General features: G+C 46.1%; 1 protein-coding gene across 6 annotated transcripts in view; it reads left to right on the top strand.

Moving 5' to 3' along the window:
• CA8 (carbonic anhydrase 8) overlaps positions 1-12,766 on the top strand; it is a 219,301-nt gene that overhangs the window by 48,084 nt on the left and 158,451 nt on the right. For 3 of the 6 annotated variants that reach the window (XM_067017963.1, XM_067017964.1, XM_067017965.1), the window contains one exon: positions 3,624-3,699. The exons of the other annotated variants lie outside the window; for them this stretch is intronic. In XM_067017963.1, the coding sequence (XP_066874064.1) occupies positions 3,693-3,699 (7 nt within the window). In that variant the 5' untranslated portion in view covers positions 3,624-3,692. The remainder of the gene's footprint in view (positions 1-3,623; positions 3,700-12,766) is intronic. 6 annotated transcript variants of the gene reach the window in all.

The raw sequence follows: 12,766 nt of genomic DNA, 5'->3' as shown, positions 1-12,766 counted from the left end.
ACAGACCTAAATGTTACAATTTTAAATGACTGTATCACATTCTACTGAATCATAACTCAGCATCACAATAAGTTTGGTTGTCTCTCATTTGAAATTTAGGTTGTTTTCAAGTTTTTCCGTTACATGTAATACTAGAATGATTGTGTTAATGCATGTAGCCTTTTATTTCTTTAAATTTTTTTTTACTTAGGATAAAAACCTTAACATCAGACTAGTTGTAAAAGAATGTAAACGGTTCCATCATTCTTGATGTGTAATGAAATCAAGAAAAGCTGTGTAAATATGTACCATTAATAGCATAAGAATCTCGTTTTCTTCCCAACTGTACTTAATTTTTGCTAGGTATTCTTGCTTACTTTTGAATATGTATGCAGTAAGGAGTTCCCTGGTGGCCTAATGGTTAGAATTTGGGCTTTCACTGCTGTGGCCCAGATTCAATCCCTGGATGGAAAACTGAAATCCCACAAGCCACATGGTGTGACCCAAGAAATTTAAAAATAATAGGTATATAGTAGAATTTCTCTTTTTTCATTTTCACTTTTTTATTAGGAATTTTGGATAATTTTTAATAAAATGTCTCTTTCCCTTTTTAACTGCTGAATTTGCTGCAAGTATCTTTCTAATCTATTGTTTCTTTACAATTTTAATTTTAATAGTTACCTTCAAAGAAAGTAAAAATCTTTTTATGGGTCAAAATGGTTTGTCCCTTCAGCTATAATATCTCCTGTTTCTTGACTTTTAGAATGTCAGCATTCTAACACAAATATTGTGGGTTATTTGTTTATGGCCAGAGGGCTATTTGAATTTTGGTACACATGGATTAAGTTGCTAAGAATCAATAAAAGTCCCGGAAGTATCTAAGCAGAGCTCTGAAGGATAGTTGGAGTATCATGGAAAGCTGTGCAGATACTCACCATATCGACACCATGCTGTAGCAGTTCACAACTTAACGCCCACTGCTACTGAATTTACTTACAGTTCGAAGACCTGGAATCCTTTCCTGCAACACAGATCTGGCCCAGGACAGCAATTCCTCCAGTTTTATAGGCTACAAAGCTATTTGGAGGAGTATTTGAGGTGAACTGGCAGGTGCACATCTAATACTGTTATTTGTCTAGGTCTGTACAATGGCATGTGACAAGGCCGGGGTATTATTAAGGAAGGTTGGTTGTCAGTGCCCACGTGTCTCCTAAGTTGGCATTTACCATCTATAGATTCCACACTATCCCAGATGAGGTTCTCAGCTTTCAAGCTTCAAACATTTAACATTTTAAGCACACTTGGTATGAATCCAGCCGTCAGGGGCCGACTCCCATTAACTCAGGTGACAAAACACTGATGTACACGCATCGAAGTGCCGGCATTCTTTTGCAGTGGGGACTCTGAGCGTCCCTTTGACGGAGAGGCTTAGGCCAGTGGGACGGGCACATGCTCCCTCTCCTGGCAGCTCTCTCTGGGGAGTAAAATTATACTCAGGAGATCGCCTAGTGAATACAGAATCAGAGCAAAGAGGAGCTGTCTGGTTTAGATAATCACATTGGGGTTCAAGTCCACTGACTGTAGGGCTGGGGTCTGTGGGTCGCTCCCTCCTTCAGAGCTTGTGTGGGTACCACCCCCCGGTGGGTCTTCACGCTTCCTGATTCTGTGTGTGAGGCTGACCATGCTTTCAAGCTCACTCTTCTGATAGGGTTCCATATAATTGACTCATCCTCTGGATTTTGCCTGGTTACAATCACACGGCAAGTCGGCCTTCCTGTGGTAGTTCTTGAGTCCCCTTGGACTGGCGTTTTGGGGTGTTCCTGACCACATTTCATCAGTCTCTTGGATTAACCAGATGACTAACCTCTTACAGGAAATGTAGACTCACCCGCTTAGCTCTTTGGGGACACCTTTTTTCCATGTTCTTGGGGGGTGGTCACTTTGCGTTCCCTGCTTGGGCTCTCTGCACTGTGGTCCAGGGAAAGTGAGGAGTTTTGGTCTCTGTGTCCTTCAATCCCTGGCGTCTCCTTGTTGCCCCTTCTTGGGAATTCTCCTCGTTCAGACAGTCGGTCTTCACCTTTCTTTGCAAACGTCAGGCCGTGCAAATTTGGGGCTTGGTTTTCTTCCTTCAAAAGTCACCCGCGAGCCCTCCTGAGCTAACACGCAAGGCCCAGACTGATCTGCGGGGCCCCCCGGGCCTCCCGCTGCTTCGTCTCAGCCGAGGTTTCCTGCCCGTCCTCACACCCGCCCGCCCTCCGCTGCTGCCCTCTGCTGGGCTCCCCTCCCTCTTCTCTCACCTGGTCCCGCTTCCTGGCCTCACGCCTGGCCCACCAACCCCGGCGAGCTCTGCCAGCTGCTTGGTGATGGATGACACTCAGGGACACACCGGCAGTTTGGCCACGTCCCAGGACAGTCTTTGTTAAAACCAACAAAATAAAATGTGCCCGAATAGATAATGGACTACTTCGGGGAAAAATTTTAAGGTGTTTAAAAGTATGTTAGGAAGAGTAAATTTCACAGTATTTCCCAACGCCTGGCACAATAGCTTGGACTAGTAAAACAAAGAAACAAAAGAGCAGAAGTGAATCGTTTTTTCGTTACAAAGATATATCAAATGTAGTTAACTGTTCATAAACACCATGCCAAAATGATAGCATTTTTGTTATCAGAGCTGTTGATTAATCAGGAATGTATAAAGCTTATCAAATGTTGCTGTCAAAGTCCATCTTCAAACTCATTCTGTCACTTTGTGGGCAAGGACACAGCACTGGCTAGAGCCAGGTTGTACAGAATTCACAGCTTCTTGTTCTGAGTTTAAGGCTCTTGCCATTATAATTGATGACACAGAATCATTTCCTTCGGTGATCAGCGCCCCAAAGGCAAATGGGTAGACAGGTAGAGGTGAGCATCTGGCTTAGAAGTCAGCCCGAACTGGGATCAAACCCTGGCTCTGCTGGTGCCAAGCTGAGGGACCCTGGGCAAGTTAACTGAGCATTCTGAGTGTCAGTGATTTTCCAGCGGAGAAGCTGGAATCATAATAAAAGCAAATAATGAGAATTATTACCATGTAATAAAGTGGAAATAATGCACATGAAGCACACAAAGAGATTAGTCAAATAATAGCTTTTATTACATATATAGGTATTACGTCATTATGTAGCCACTGTGTCGTCAGTGTAATCAGTGGACACAGAAAAACTGGATGGTCAAGGCTTCTGAGGATGCGTAGGAGGAATTCTCTCCTTATGGAACAGGGTGTTATCACGTTAGCCTGGCGGTTCTCATGGAAGCTTTTGGTGGGAACATCATTTTGGTGGTACTGAATTATATATTTCATGGTTATTTGCTCCAATGGTGTTCTATTTGAATTCCTGAAAAGAAAACGATGAGCTTGAAAACTAAGTTGGAAAAATAAGTAATTAGATTGGATGTAGGTCATGGCGAACCTGACTGTTTGTTGAAAATGTCCCCTTTTTGAGAATACAAACAAATCCTGTATTTGTATAGGACTTTGAGTGTATGAAGTACTTTCATATCTATGATCTCATCACATCCTCATGATACGTTATGAAATAGTGTGTTATCTACGTTTCCATACATGAAGTCATTGAGCCTCAATTTATTTTTATTAAAATCCCATCTAGGATTCTAATTTCCGGACTTGTCTTCCACGTGGCTACCAGCCTTGGAGAAATGATGCCTGTATGTGACTAATGAAAGGTAGGCTTCTCACAAACACGTGCTTTTCTTGCCAAGTACCTTCTTCATCAGGCTGTTACATGTCGTGGTTGACAGCTACAGTGACAGGCACAGAGAATGCCTCCTCTGAGTCTGAGACCGTGTCAGTGTTTTGATGTCTGTGTGCCAGGCATTGCTTAATTGCTCTTAGACCCAGTGTCACCCTTTTTCTCTGCTCTGGATCTCAAGGAATTACCTTTCCCAGGCCACCCTGTCTTCTGACCTCTCCCTCCTCCAGGCAAGGAGACGGCAGGGTGGTGGAGGCCTTTCTCCCCGTTTCCATCTGCCTTGTGTGGGCTCTCCACAACCAGCTAGTTCTTCTCTGTGGTGTTAATTCTCCTGCCCCACCATGGTCCTAGCTCCTGCTGGGGACCCTGACGCCTGGGCCCTTCCGTTGACCTGCTGGCAGCCAGTCTCAGGAAGAGCTCTTTATTCTGTTTGGTTCCTCTTATTAGCTCTTCCATCTCCTGTGGGATCAAACTCCTGCCTTGAATTCTGTCTGTGTGAAAGACCTGGAGTGGTTTTGTTTCATGACCAGTGCATGCGTCTACAACATGATATTTACATCTAACTTTGAGAGCATTCCTGGGAGGAGGTTATACTAGTATCTCCATTTACAGACAAGGAAACTGAGGCTCGGAAGAGGCAAATGATGTGGCCAGCCTCATATAGTCCGTAAATGGGAGCTCTGGGGCTCAAATCCAGCACTCTCCAGATGACAGGTGACTCTGATTGAGTGCATTCCAGTGTCAGGCCTTGGGACCTGAGGGTGCCTATATGCGCCATCCCTTGGGGCCCTCACAGCCTCCCCGGTCACAGGTGGGCGCCCAGAGTTCAGAGACATTAGCTCGCCAAAGGTGCAACGCTAGTAAGCAGCAGAGAAGAGGTTCAAAGCAGATCTTTTCTGACTCCAAGCTTGTCCTTGCTCCTCCTACAAGCGCTTCCCCAAAGTTAGCGTGTATCACAGCTGCAGTGGTGTGGTGCGGCTGAGATATAAATTCCTAGTCCCTCGCCCCAGAAATTCCAGTTCTGTAGCTTTGAGAAGGGGCTCAGGAACAGGCACTTTGCACACCTTCCCTCAGCGATGCTGAGGCAGAGGGTGTGGGAACCTCATGGGGCCGACCTCAACCTCCATGCCTCCCGCCACCCACCTGTGACACCCATGTGGCCTCTGCATCCTCTCCCCACCTGCCTCAGCTTCCTTGTCTGTAAAGTGAAAGGTGGGACTGGATAATCTCCAAGGTGATGCTAGGTCTCTGCAGAGTCCCCTATGCTCCTAAGGGGGCCACTGCTGTGCCACGGAGCCCTCCCAGGGCACAGCTGAGGGCTGGGGGTCTGGGGTTTCTCATGGATCCCCCAGGCTGCGAGATCCGACAGGAACCCTGTGGCTTAAGAGTAAAGGAAAGCCCTGTTTATCGGTTTGCAGTCGTTGGCAAACTGGCATTTTAAAAAGGAAGTGAATTGTGGAGTGCGGGTTTTAATTCAGGGAGATATTTGAAGAACTCAGTGTTTGCTCTGAGAGGTCATTAAATAAGTTTTGTTCCCACACTCTCTGGAAAAATGATGCTTCATTAAAATGGCAACATGAGGTGTAGAGAAAACGGTGAAATTGGGAACCCTGAAAAGACACATTCACTAGGTTCCACTTAAAATGTAAAAGGAGTGTAAAGAAAACAAATGGACATTTTCTTGAGGCAGCTGAGCGATACAAAACACAGGCATCTTTGTCTCCTTCTTGAAAACTTCCACAATGGGTTCTCCTTTCTTCCTCTTGACTAATCTCTCCTTCTAAGAGGTGTTGAGTTTCCGCCAAACTTTCTGCTCCGCTCGCATCAAAGGCTGCCGTGTCCTGAATAGTCAGCTCTCACCTACCGAGTACTCACTCCTGCGCAGCGCACTTAGGTCATTCCCCATAATTAGCTCACAGGCGGGGTCCGGGAGCGTCATTCACAGGGATGGGGGGGGGGGGTCGGTGCGCGGGAACCGCCCGAGGAGCCGGGCGCAGGGCGCGCGGTGGTCCCTACGACCCAGTCGCCGCAGATCTGCCCGCGCGACGCTGCGATGCTGCCCCGGTGCCCCTCCGGCCACATCTGTGCTCGACAGACAGGTCGCGTTCGTTTCCACGCAGACTCAGAGGTGCAGAATAATACCCCGTGGCGGGGAGGCAGGCGAAGTTTCTGTTTCTGCGGTCTCATGACCTCTCTACCTGGTTCCAGATGCGTCTGGCTTCCAGGTTGGGGTTTTCTCTGTACCGTTAGAGGTTCTGCGCTTGCGGCTGGGGATGCGGTTGGGGGTTGGCGTGTTTAACAACTAATGGTACGAGGGAGACTTGGCTTCTGCTTTGGTCCCCGCTGCTTTCTCCTTAAAGCCCTGATTTCTCGTGTTTCATTGTTTCACCTATAACATGAAGGTGATGGTTCAGAATTATTAGCTAATAAGGAATAAGAGCGAGGTCAGAACACTTTGAAAATACAAAATAACTTTAAGTGTGACATCCTCGGTTGCTATTTACTAATATCCTCCACCGGGAGTCTGGGGTCTTGTTGGTGCAAGTGCCCCGGGCGGCCTCTTCCCCCGAAAGCTGGTTCCTGCTCCCTGACGCTTCACAAAGCGCTGGGGCCTGTGAAACTGTGAGTTCAGTGCCAACCTAAGTCTGGTCGGTTATGATGCCTGTATACTGTGTGCCTGTCCTCTGGGACCACCTCTCTCAGCACCACCTTGCCCAGCAGCTGAGTGCCCTGCCGTGCATAGGGCAGGAGGAGGGCTGGACTCCAGCCCGGGGTGAGGGCCTGCTCCCGGGGGCTGTGTGCCGCTGCGCCTGGGGCACTTCCAGATCCTGCAGCGCAGAGAGGTTTTCCTGGGGGAAGGGAGGGCGCTTTGACACTGGAGAAAGCAAGTGGCCCAAACCTAGTGAAGTCTAAAGCAGCATCAGGTCTATGCTGTCCCCTGGTGGTCATATATTGTACTACAGTCAGCTCTAGGAGTCGCTGTGAAGTTACAATTAACTCTTCTTTTTCTGTCCTGCAGTACGGAAGTCCAGAGACTTCAGGAGTCAGTCAAGATAGCCTAAGGGCAATGAAAGCATAGATCTAAATCTTCTCATGGGCCTGAATATAGAACTTTTACTGTAGGAGCCATTTAGTCTTTACCTGGCAAGGTGTATAAACTAGTAAACAAGGCCAGAATAAAAATGACGCATTTATTTGATGGATTGAAATTGGTTTAGACTGTTATAATTAAAATTATACTATTTAGTCTATTTTGACTTTTACCAAGTTTGTTTTCGAGTTCCATCTCATTTTTACGGTTTTACAATAGTTTGGGGGGTAGAGAACAATACAGTTTTAACCCCTGTTTAATCCCCGTTTCACTGATACGGAAACAGAGACAGGGGCCTCTACAGGTCTCTGGGTCCCAGATCAGAAGTCCTAAGTGGGACAGTGTGGCCAGGGCCAGAGCTGGAGAGCTTTCCTCTTGGATTCATGGCCCCACGCCCTCCGCTTCTGCACATTCCTGTCACCCGCACTAGGCGTGTTTCTAGTCAGCTGTGTATGCTATGTTAGACATTTCAAATATGTTTCTGGAAGTTGTCAGGGCTGTTCTCTGTGAGGCCTGAAGGCAAAATTCAATGTTTGTAGTAAATAAGTACTAAAATTATACCAGCTATTGAGAGGATGGATTATTTCCAGGTTGCTTAGCCATATTGGCTGAGTGTTGAATTCAGCAGTGGTGCCAACATATTATACACAAGAATTTTGTATTCCTGGGCTCTGAGAATCACACTGAAGGTGGTGGTGCAGAGTCTGCTGGGCAGGATATGAACGTGTGGTCAGCAGGGTTCAAGAAGTTTATGGAGATGCCACAGAAGGTTCTGGAAACTTTGCTGGGATGGCACTTCCCTTGGACTAGTTCCTGGAGACTGATATAGAGGAGATGGGCAGCATCAGAAGCTAGACTTAACAGTGTTTTACGAACCGTGGGCTCCAAGGAATGTTTGTTCCTGGAATCAAAGCCACCCACCTCTATATGGGATTCTCTCTTCCCATCTCTCTAAGTCTCTGTCATGGGCTGAATTGTGTTTCTCCAAAATTCCTACGTTGAAGTCCTAACCCCCGGTGTCTGAGAATGTGACTTTATTTGGAGACAGGGCCTTTAAAGAGGTAATTGGGTTTAAACGAGGTCATTGGGGTGAGCCCTCATCCAGTATGACTGCTGTCCTTATAAGAAGAGGAAGTCAGGACAAAGACATGTACGGAGGGAAGACCATGTGAGGACACAGGGAGGAGACGGGCAAGCAAGAGCCCAAGGACAAACCTACCCTGCTGACGTCTTGACTTCAGACGCCCGGCACCCCCAACTGTGAGGACATAAACCAATGCTGTGTAAGCCGGCCGGTCCATGGCGCTCTGATGCGGCAGCCCAGGGGACTGAAAGGGTCGCCCTTAGGCTTTAAGGAGCATGACTGGAGAGCCCGTCCACTCAGACTCGATACCAACCAAGCGAGAACCATCGAGCCACTCTGTAAGGAACTAAAACATCTTGAAAAACAGGAAAGTGACTTGTGAAATAACATCTGGTTTGAATGGCACCCAGTATCTTTTACTAGACCAGGTATACTAGCATGATTTCTGGAGAAAAGCCCAAATACATGCCCCAAATATGTACACCACAGTAAGGATTGAATATAAATCTTTTTTCCCCCTGGCTCGATGGTGTCCTGTGGAAGGAATCCAAATAGGATGAAAAATATCTTCAAGTCTTAGTGAATCACGCAGCCAAGTTTTATGGAGTCAAGCTACGAAGCTATCAATTACTACAGGAAAAAAATGTTTGCCTACGTCACCCTTAATTTTTCTTTAAGCTACTCTGAGATATCTGGTGTTTAGCTTATAGGTTACATTATTTGATGAAGCTCTACGAGAGAGTTAGTAAAAAAAAAAAAAGGAACCCAAGCACCCAAGACTTGGAATCCAGCCAATGCAGCTCTTCTGCTTGGTTTCATCAACGGTGGCCACGAGGTTGATGCTGGTGATGAGATCATTTTTACTGAGTGTTTCTCATGGCAAAGGCGCTAAATTAAGTGCTTGAAATAGGTGACTTAGGTCTCACAGAAACGCTAGTAGATAAGACGTGGTGTAAGGTAGCTGTTCAGTCTTGGTCCCCGCTACTACTCAGCCTTGTGATCTTGAGCAAATTACTTTACTCTCTGTGACTCAGCCCTTCTCATTTCAAAAGTTTGTTGTTAATGTGCAAAGTGCTCGCGGTAGCCCCTGGCACGGGGTAAGGTTTCAGTAAGTGTAGGCTGCCGGTGTTTTTCTTTTTTGGCTGTGTTGGGCCTTCGTTGCTGCGTGCGGGCTTTCTCTAGTTGCAGCGAGCGAGGGCTACTCTTCATTGAGGTGTGTGGGCTTCTCATCACGGTAGCTCCTCTTGTTGGGGAGCACGGGCTCTAGGCACGTGGGCCTCAGTAGTTGTGGCACATGGGCTTCAGCACTTGTGGCTCGTGGGCCTTAGAGCACAGGCTCAGTAGTTGTGGTGCACGGGCTTAGTTGCTCCGCGGCACGTGGGATCTTCCTGGACCAGGGATCGAACCCATGTCCCCTGCATTGGCAGGCGGATTCTTAACCACTGCACCACCAGGGACATCCTGGTGTTTTTCTTGATGCCCTCAGATGAGGAAACAAAGGGCAGTAGAGATGTGAGGCACTTTGCTCAGTACCTCAGGTACCATTGTGGAGGGGGAGTCCAGGCAGGCCCAATGCTCAGGCTCTCCAGAACCTCCCATTTGGTGATACCATCCTTTGCAGGTACTTGTGACCTTATTCTTTCTGGGACACACATGAGGGTGATCTTAATACGTGTGGCATGTGCTCCTTTATCCCTAAATACGTCCGTGTGCGTTCTCTAAAAACAAGGACATTCTCTTAAAGAACCACAGTAAAATGATCAAAATCAGGAAATTAACATTGATTAATAACATCTCATCTATAGACCTTGTTCAAAATTTGCCAACTGTTTTATTTATGTCCTTTATAGGAAAATCAAGTAATTACTTTCGGGTCCAGGATCCAAGCCAGGGTTCCACCTACATTTTATTTAGTTGTTCTGTCTCTTTAGTCTTTCTTTCATCTGGAACAATTCCTCAGCTTTTAAAAAAATTTTTATTTTTTGCTTTCATGACCTTGACACTTTCAGAGCACAGGCTCTTTATTTTGAAGATGGTTCCTCAATTTGAAAACAGATTTATTTTTAATGTGCACTTTCTGGAAACAGAGCAAATTTACCTAAAGGAATGAGAAAATAGGGGGAATATATGGGATATCATAACAGACACCAGGTGGGAATATTTTGAGGTAGGTGGATCTTCTGATAACACTTAAATCGAAATACATTGGTGGCTATCTTGGTTGACCCTGGTACAAAAGTAGTTCACTTTTAGTCGTAATAAATCAGTTGCTTCATATGTAAGATTACGGGTTTGATTTCTACGGTCTCTAGTATTCCGTCTGGCTCTGGAATTCTTCTCATGCTTTGAAATTGTGATACACTGTTAATGGTGCTATTTACATGCTTTCTTTACGTGTTCCCATGCTGGCTTCCCCTCGGAGAGGAGTACCCTAGTTAACATCGCTTATCTCCAACCATTCAATTCTCTCTTCCTCTAACCGTTACAAGTTTTATTCCATTTTCTTCACATCCTCAAATGCCTTATTTTGACCATGGTTCTGCCGCGTGGCTGCTCTTGGAACGTAGAAATGCCTCGGATGCCAGGACGCTGGTTCCCAGACATTTCTTCCGTCGAGGAAACGACCGGCTCCTATGGAACAGCGCTGCCCCAGGGCTCTCAGCTTAACACCGCTGCCCTGGCTGCTGGTGGTTTATTCTTCCCAAGAAATCACTTGCTATGTATACACACCTGGCAGGAACTGAACCCCCTGCTGAATGACAGTGTAGACAAGGGGTGGCCGCAATGCCACTGTTCCCTGGCTGGCGGTTCCCAGGCACACTTTCTAGATGTTAATTCCAAGGGCTCTGTTTGCTCCTTTTGGGGTAAAAGAATGAGGCAAAAGGCCCATTGGAATGTTAGACTTTGGAAATGAGTCAGAGAATAATGATGCTAAAGAGAAAGACGACATTTTGCTAACAATGACACAGTGAAGGTGTAGAGTAATTGTTGAAATGGAGAAGCATTGGCTGTTTACTTAAAAGGTGGGAAGGAAGGTTGGGAGTCTACATAGAAAGGGAAGTGTGAGTTCCAGAGAGCCATCTGCTTGCTAGTCATGGAACGAATGGAAATAGAACAGTTTGCACATTACAAAGCACGCTCAGTACCCATGCCTCCGTGCACCCATCCACCCATCCATTTGTTATCTATCTATTCGGCACTTCTCCGCTTCCATCCTAGGCCCCAAGGATGCAGAGGTAGAAAAAGGAAAACCTCAGTCCATTCAGTGGGGCAGGCACCGCAAAGGGTAATTACAGGGTGGTGTGGCAGGAGCCGTAAAGGGGCCATTGATGGGATGTTGGGGGCATAGAAGAAGGACTAAGTGAGGAAATGTATATGGAGTAGGAACATTTCATTAGGATCTTGCAGTATGTGTAGGAGTTTGCTGTGTAGATGAGGAGAGGAAAGATTGCATTTCAGGTACATGCAAGGCCTGGAGTTACAAACAAAAAGGAAGTGATCTTGTGAGGTCGGGGGAGGCAGAGCCCTTGGCTTTGACTGGCTCTCTGGGTACTTACAGCCAAGCAGCATCAGATTAGGGAGAATCAGCCCAGCTAAAGTCAGGAGGGGGAGACACTAACTTAAGCCCCCTTGCCGTGCCCTCCTGGGCCTTTCCTGAACCTTCCTCCTTTGGTCTGTTGGAGGGAAGGGGCTCTGAAGGTATTTGTTTAATGAAAGAGAAAAATGAAGAACAGTTCAAGAGGGTTGTTCTCCCCCAGGGCTGCACTCCAGAATCTCCTTGGGAAGTTTTTGAGATTTACGTGGTCAGACCATTGTCCCGAAGCTCCGACTCAGAGGCCTGGGTGGGCCCAGCGCTGACCCCCTTGACAGAGCTTCTGAGGTGTGTCCTTGGTAGAGACCAGCTGCCATATGTTTCTCCTCTACCAGGAGTATCTGCCTGCAGGGGGAAAGGATATTGGGTACCCTGCGTCCCTCTCGGAAGATAGGCCCTGCGGAACCTCTCAGAGGAAACACGTTCCGTCTCCCCCGTGCTGGGTGTAAACTCTAACGATGGGACCACCACCCCCTTCCCACCAAGTGTGGCCCAGTTCCAGGAAATACCTTCAAGTAAGATTTTCTAATCTCCTCTAGGGTCTCAGACTCTGTCTACATCATACTTTCTGTTAATTTTTATAATCTGGTTTTATCATCAAGTTGGAGGCTGAGAAGAGGCACGTCCAGGGCTTCTGGGTGCTGGTTCTGCTGCATTTCGTGGCCGAACGCTGATTCCATGGGGTGTTCACGCTGTAAAAATTCAGCGTGCTGCTCACTTACCGTGTGTGTACTTTTCAGTCAATATGTGATATATTATTTTTTCCAGTTTCTTTTTTTTTAATTGAAGAATAGGTGATTAACAAAGTTGTGTTAGTTTCAGGTGTACAGCAAAGTGATTCAGTTATATATATATATATATATAATATATATATGATACATATATTATATATATATTACATATATATATTCAGCTTTATATATGTGTATATTTCAGATTCTTTTCCATCATGGGTTATTACAAGATACTGAATATAGTTCCCCGTGCTGTACAGTAGGTCCTTGTTGCCTAGTTTATATATAGTCGTGTGTATCTGTTAATCCCAAGTTCCTAAGTTATCCCTCCCCTTTTGCGCTTTGGTCACTATAAGCTCATTCTCTGTGAGTCGGTTTCTGTTTTGTAAATAAGTTCATTTGTATCATTTTTTTAAAAAATTCCACATATAAGTGAGATCATATAATATTTGCCTTTCTCTGTCTGACTTACTTCACTTAGTACGGTCATCTCTGGGTCCATCCATGTTGCTGTAAATGGCATTCTTTCAATAAGTGAAT

This window comes from Kogia breviceps, chromosome 17, assembly GCF_026419965.1.
Source record: "Kogia breviceps isolate mKogBre1 chromosome 17, mKogBre1 haplotype 1, whole genome shotgun sequence".
Classification (NCBI taxonomy): Eukaryota; Metazoa; Chordata; class Mammalia; order Artiodactyla; family Physeteridae; genus Kogia; species Kogia breviceps.
This window is presented reverse-complemented; position numbering and strand designations above follow the sequence as displayed.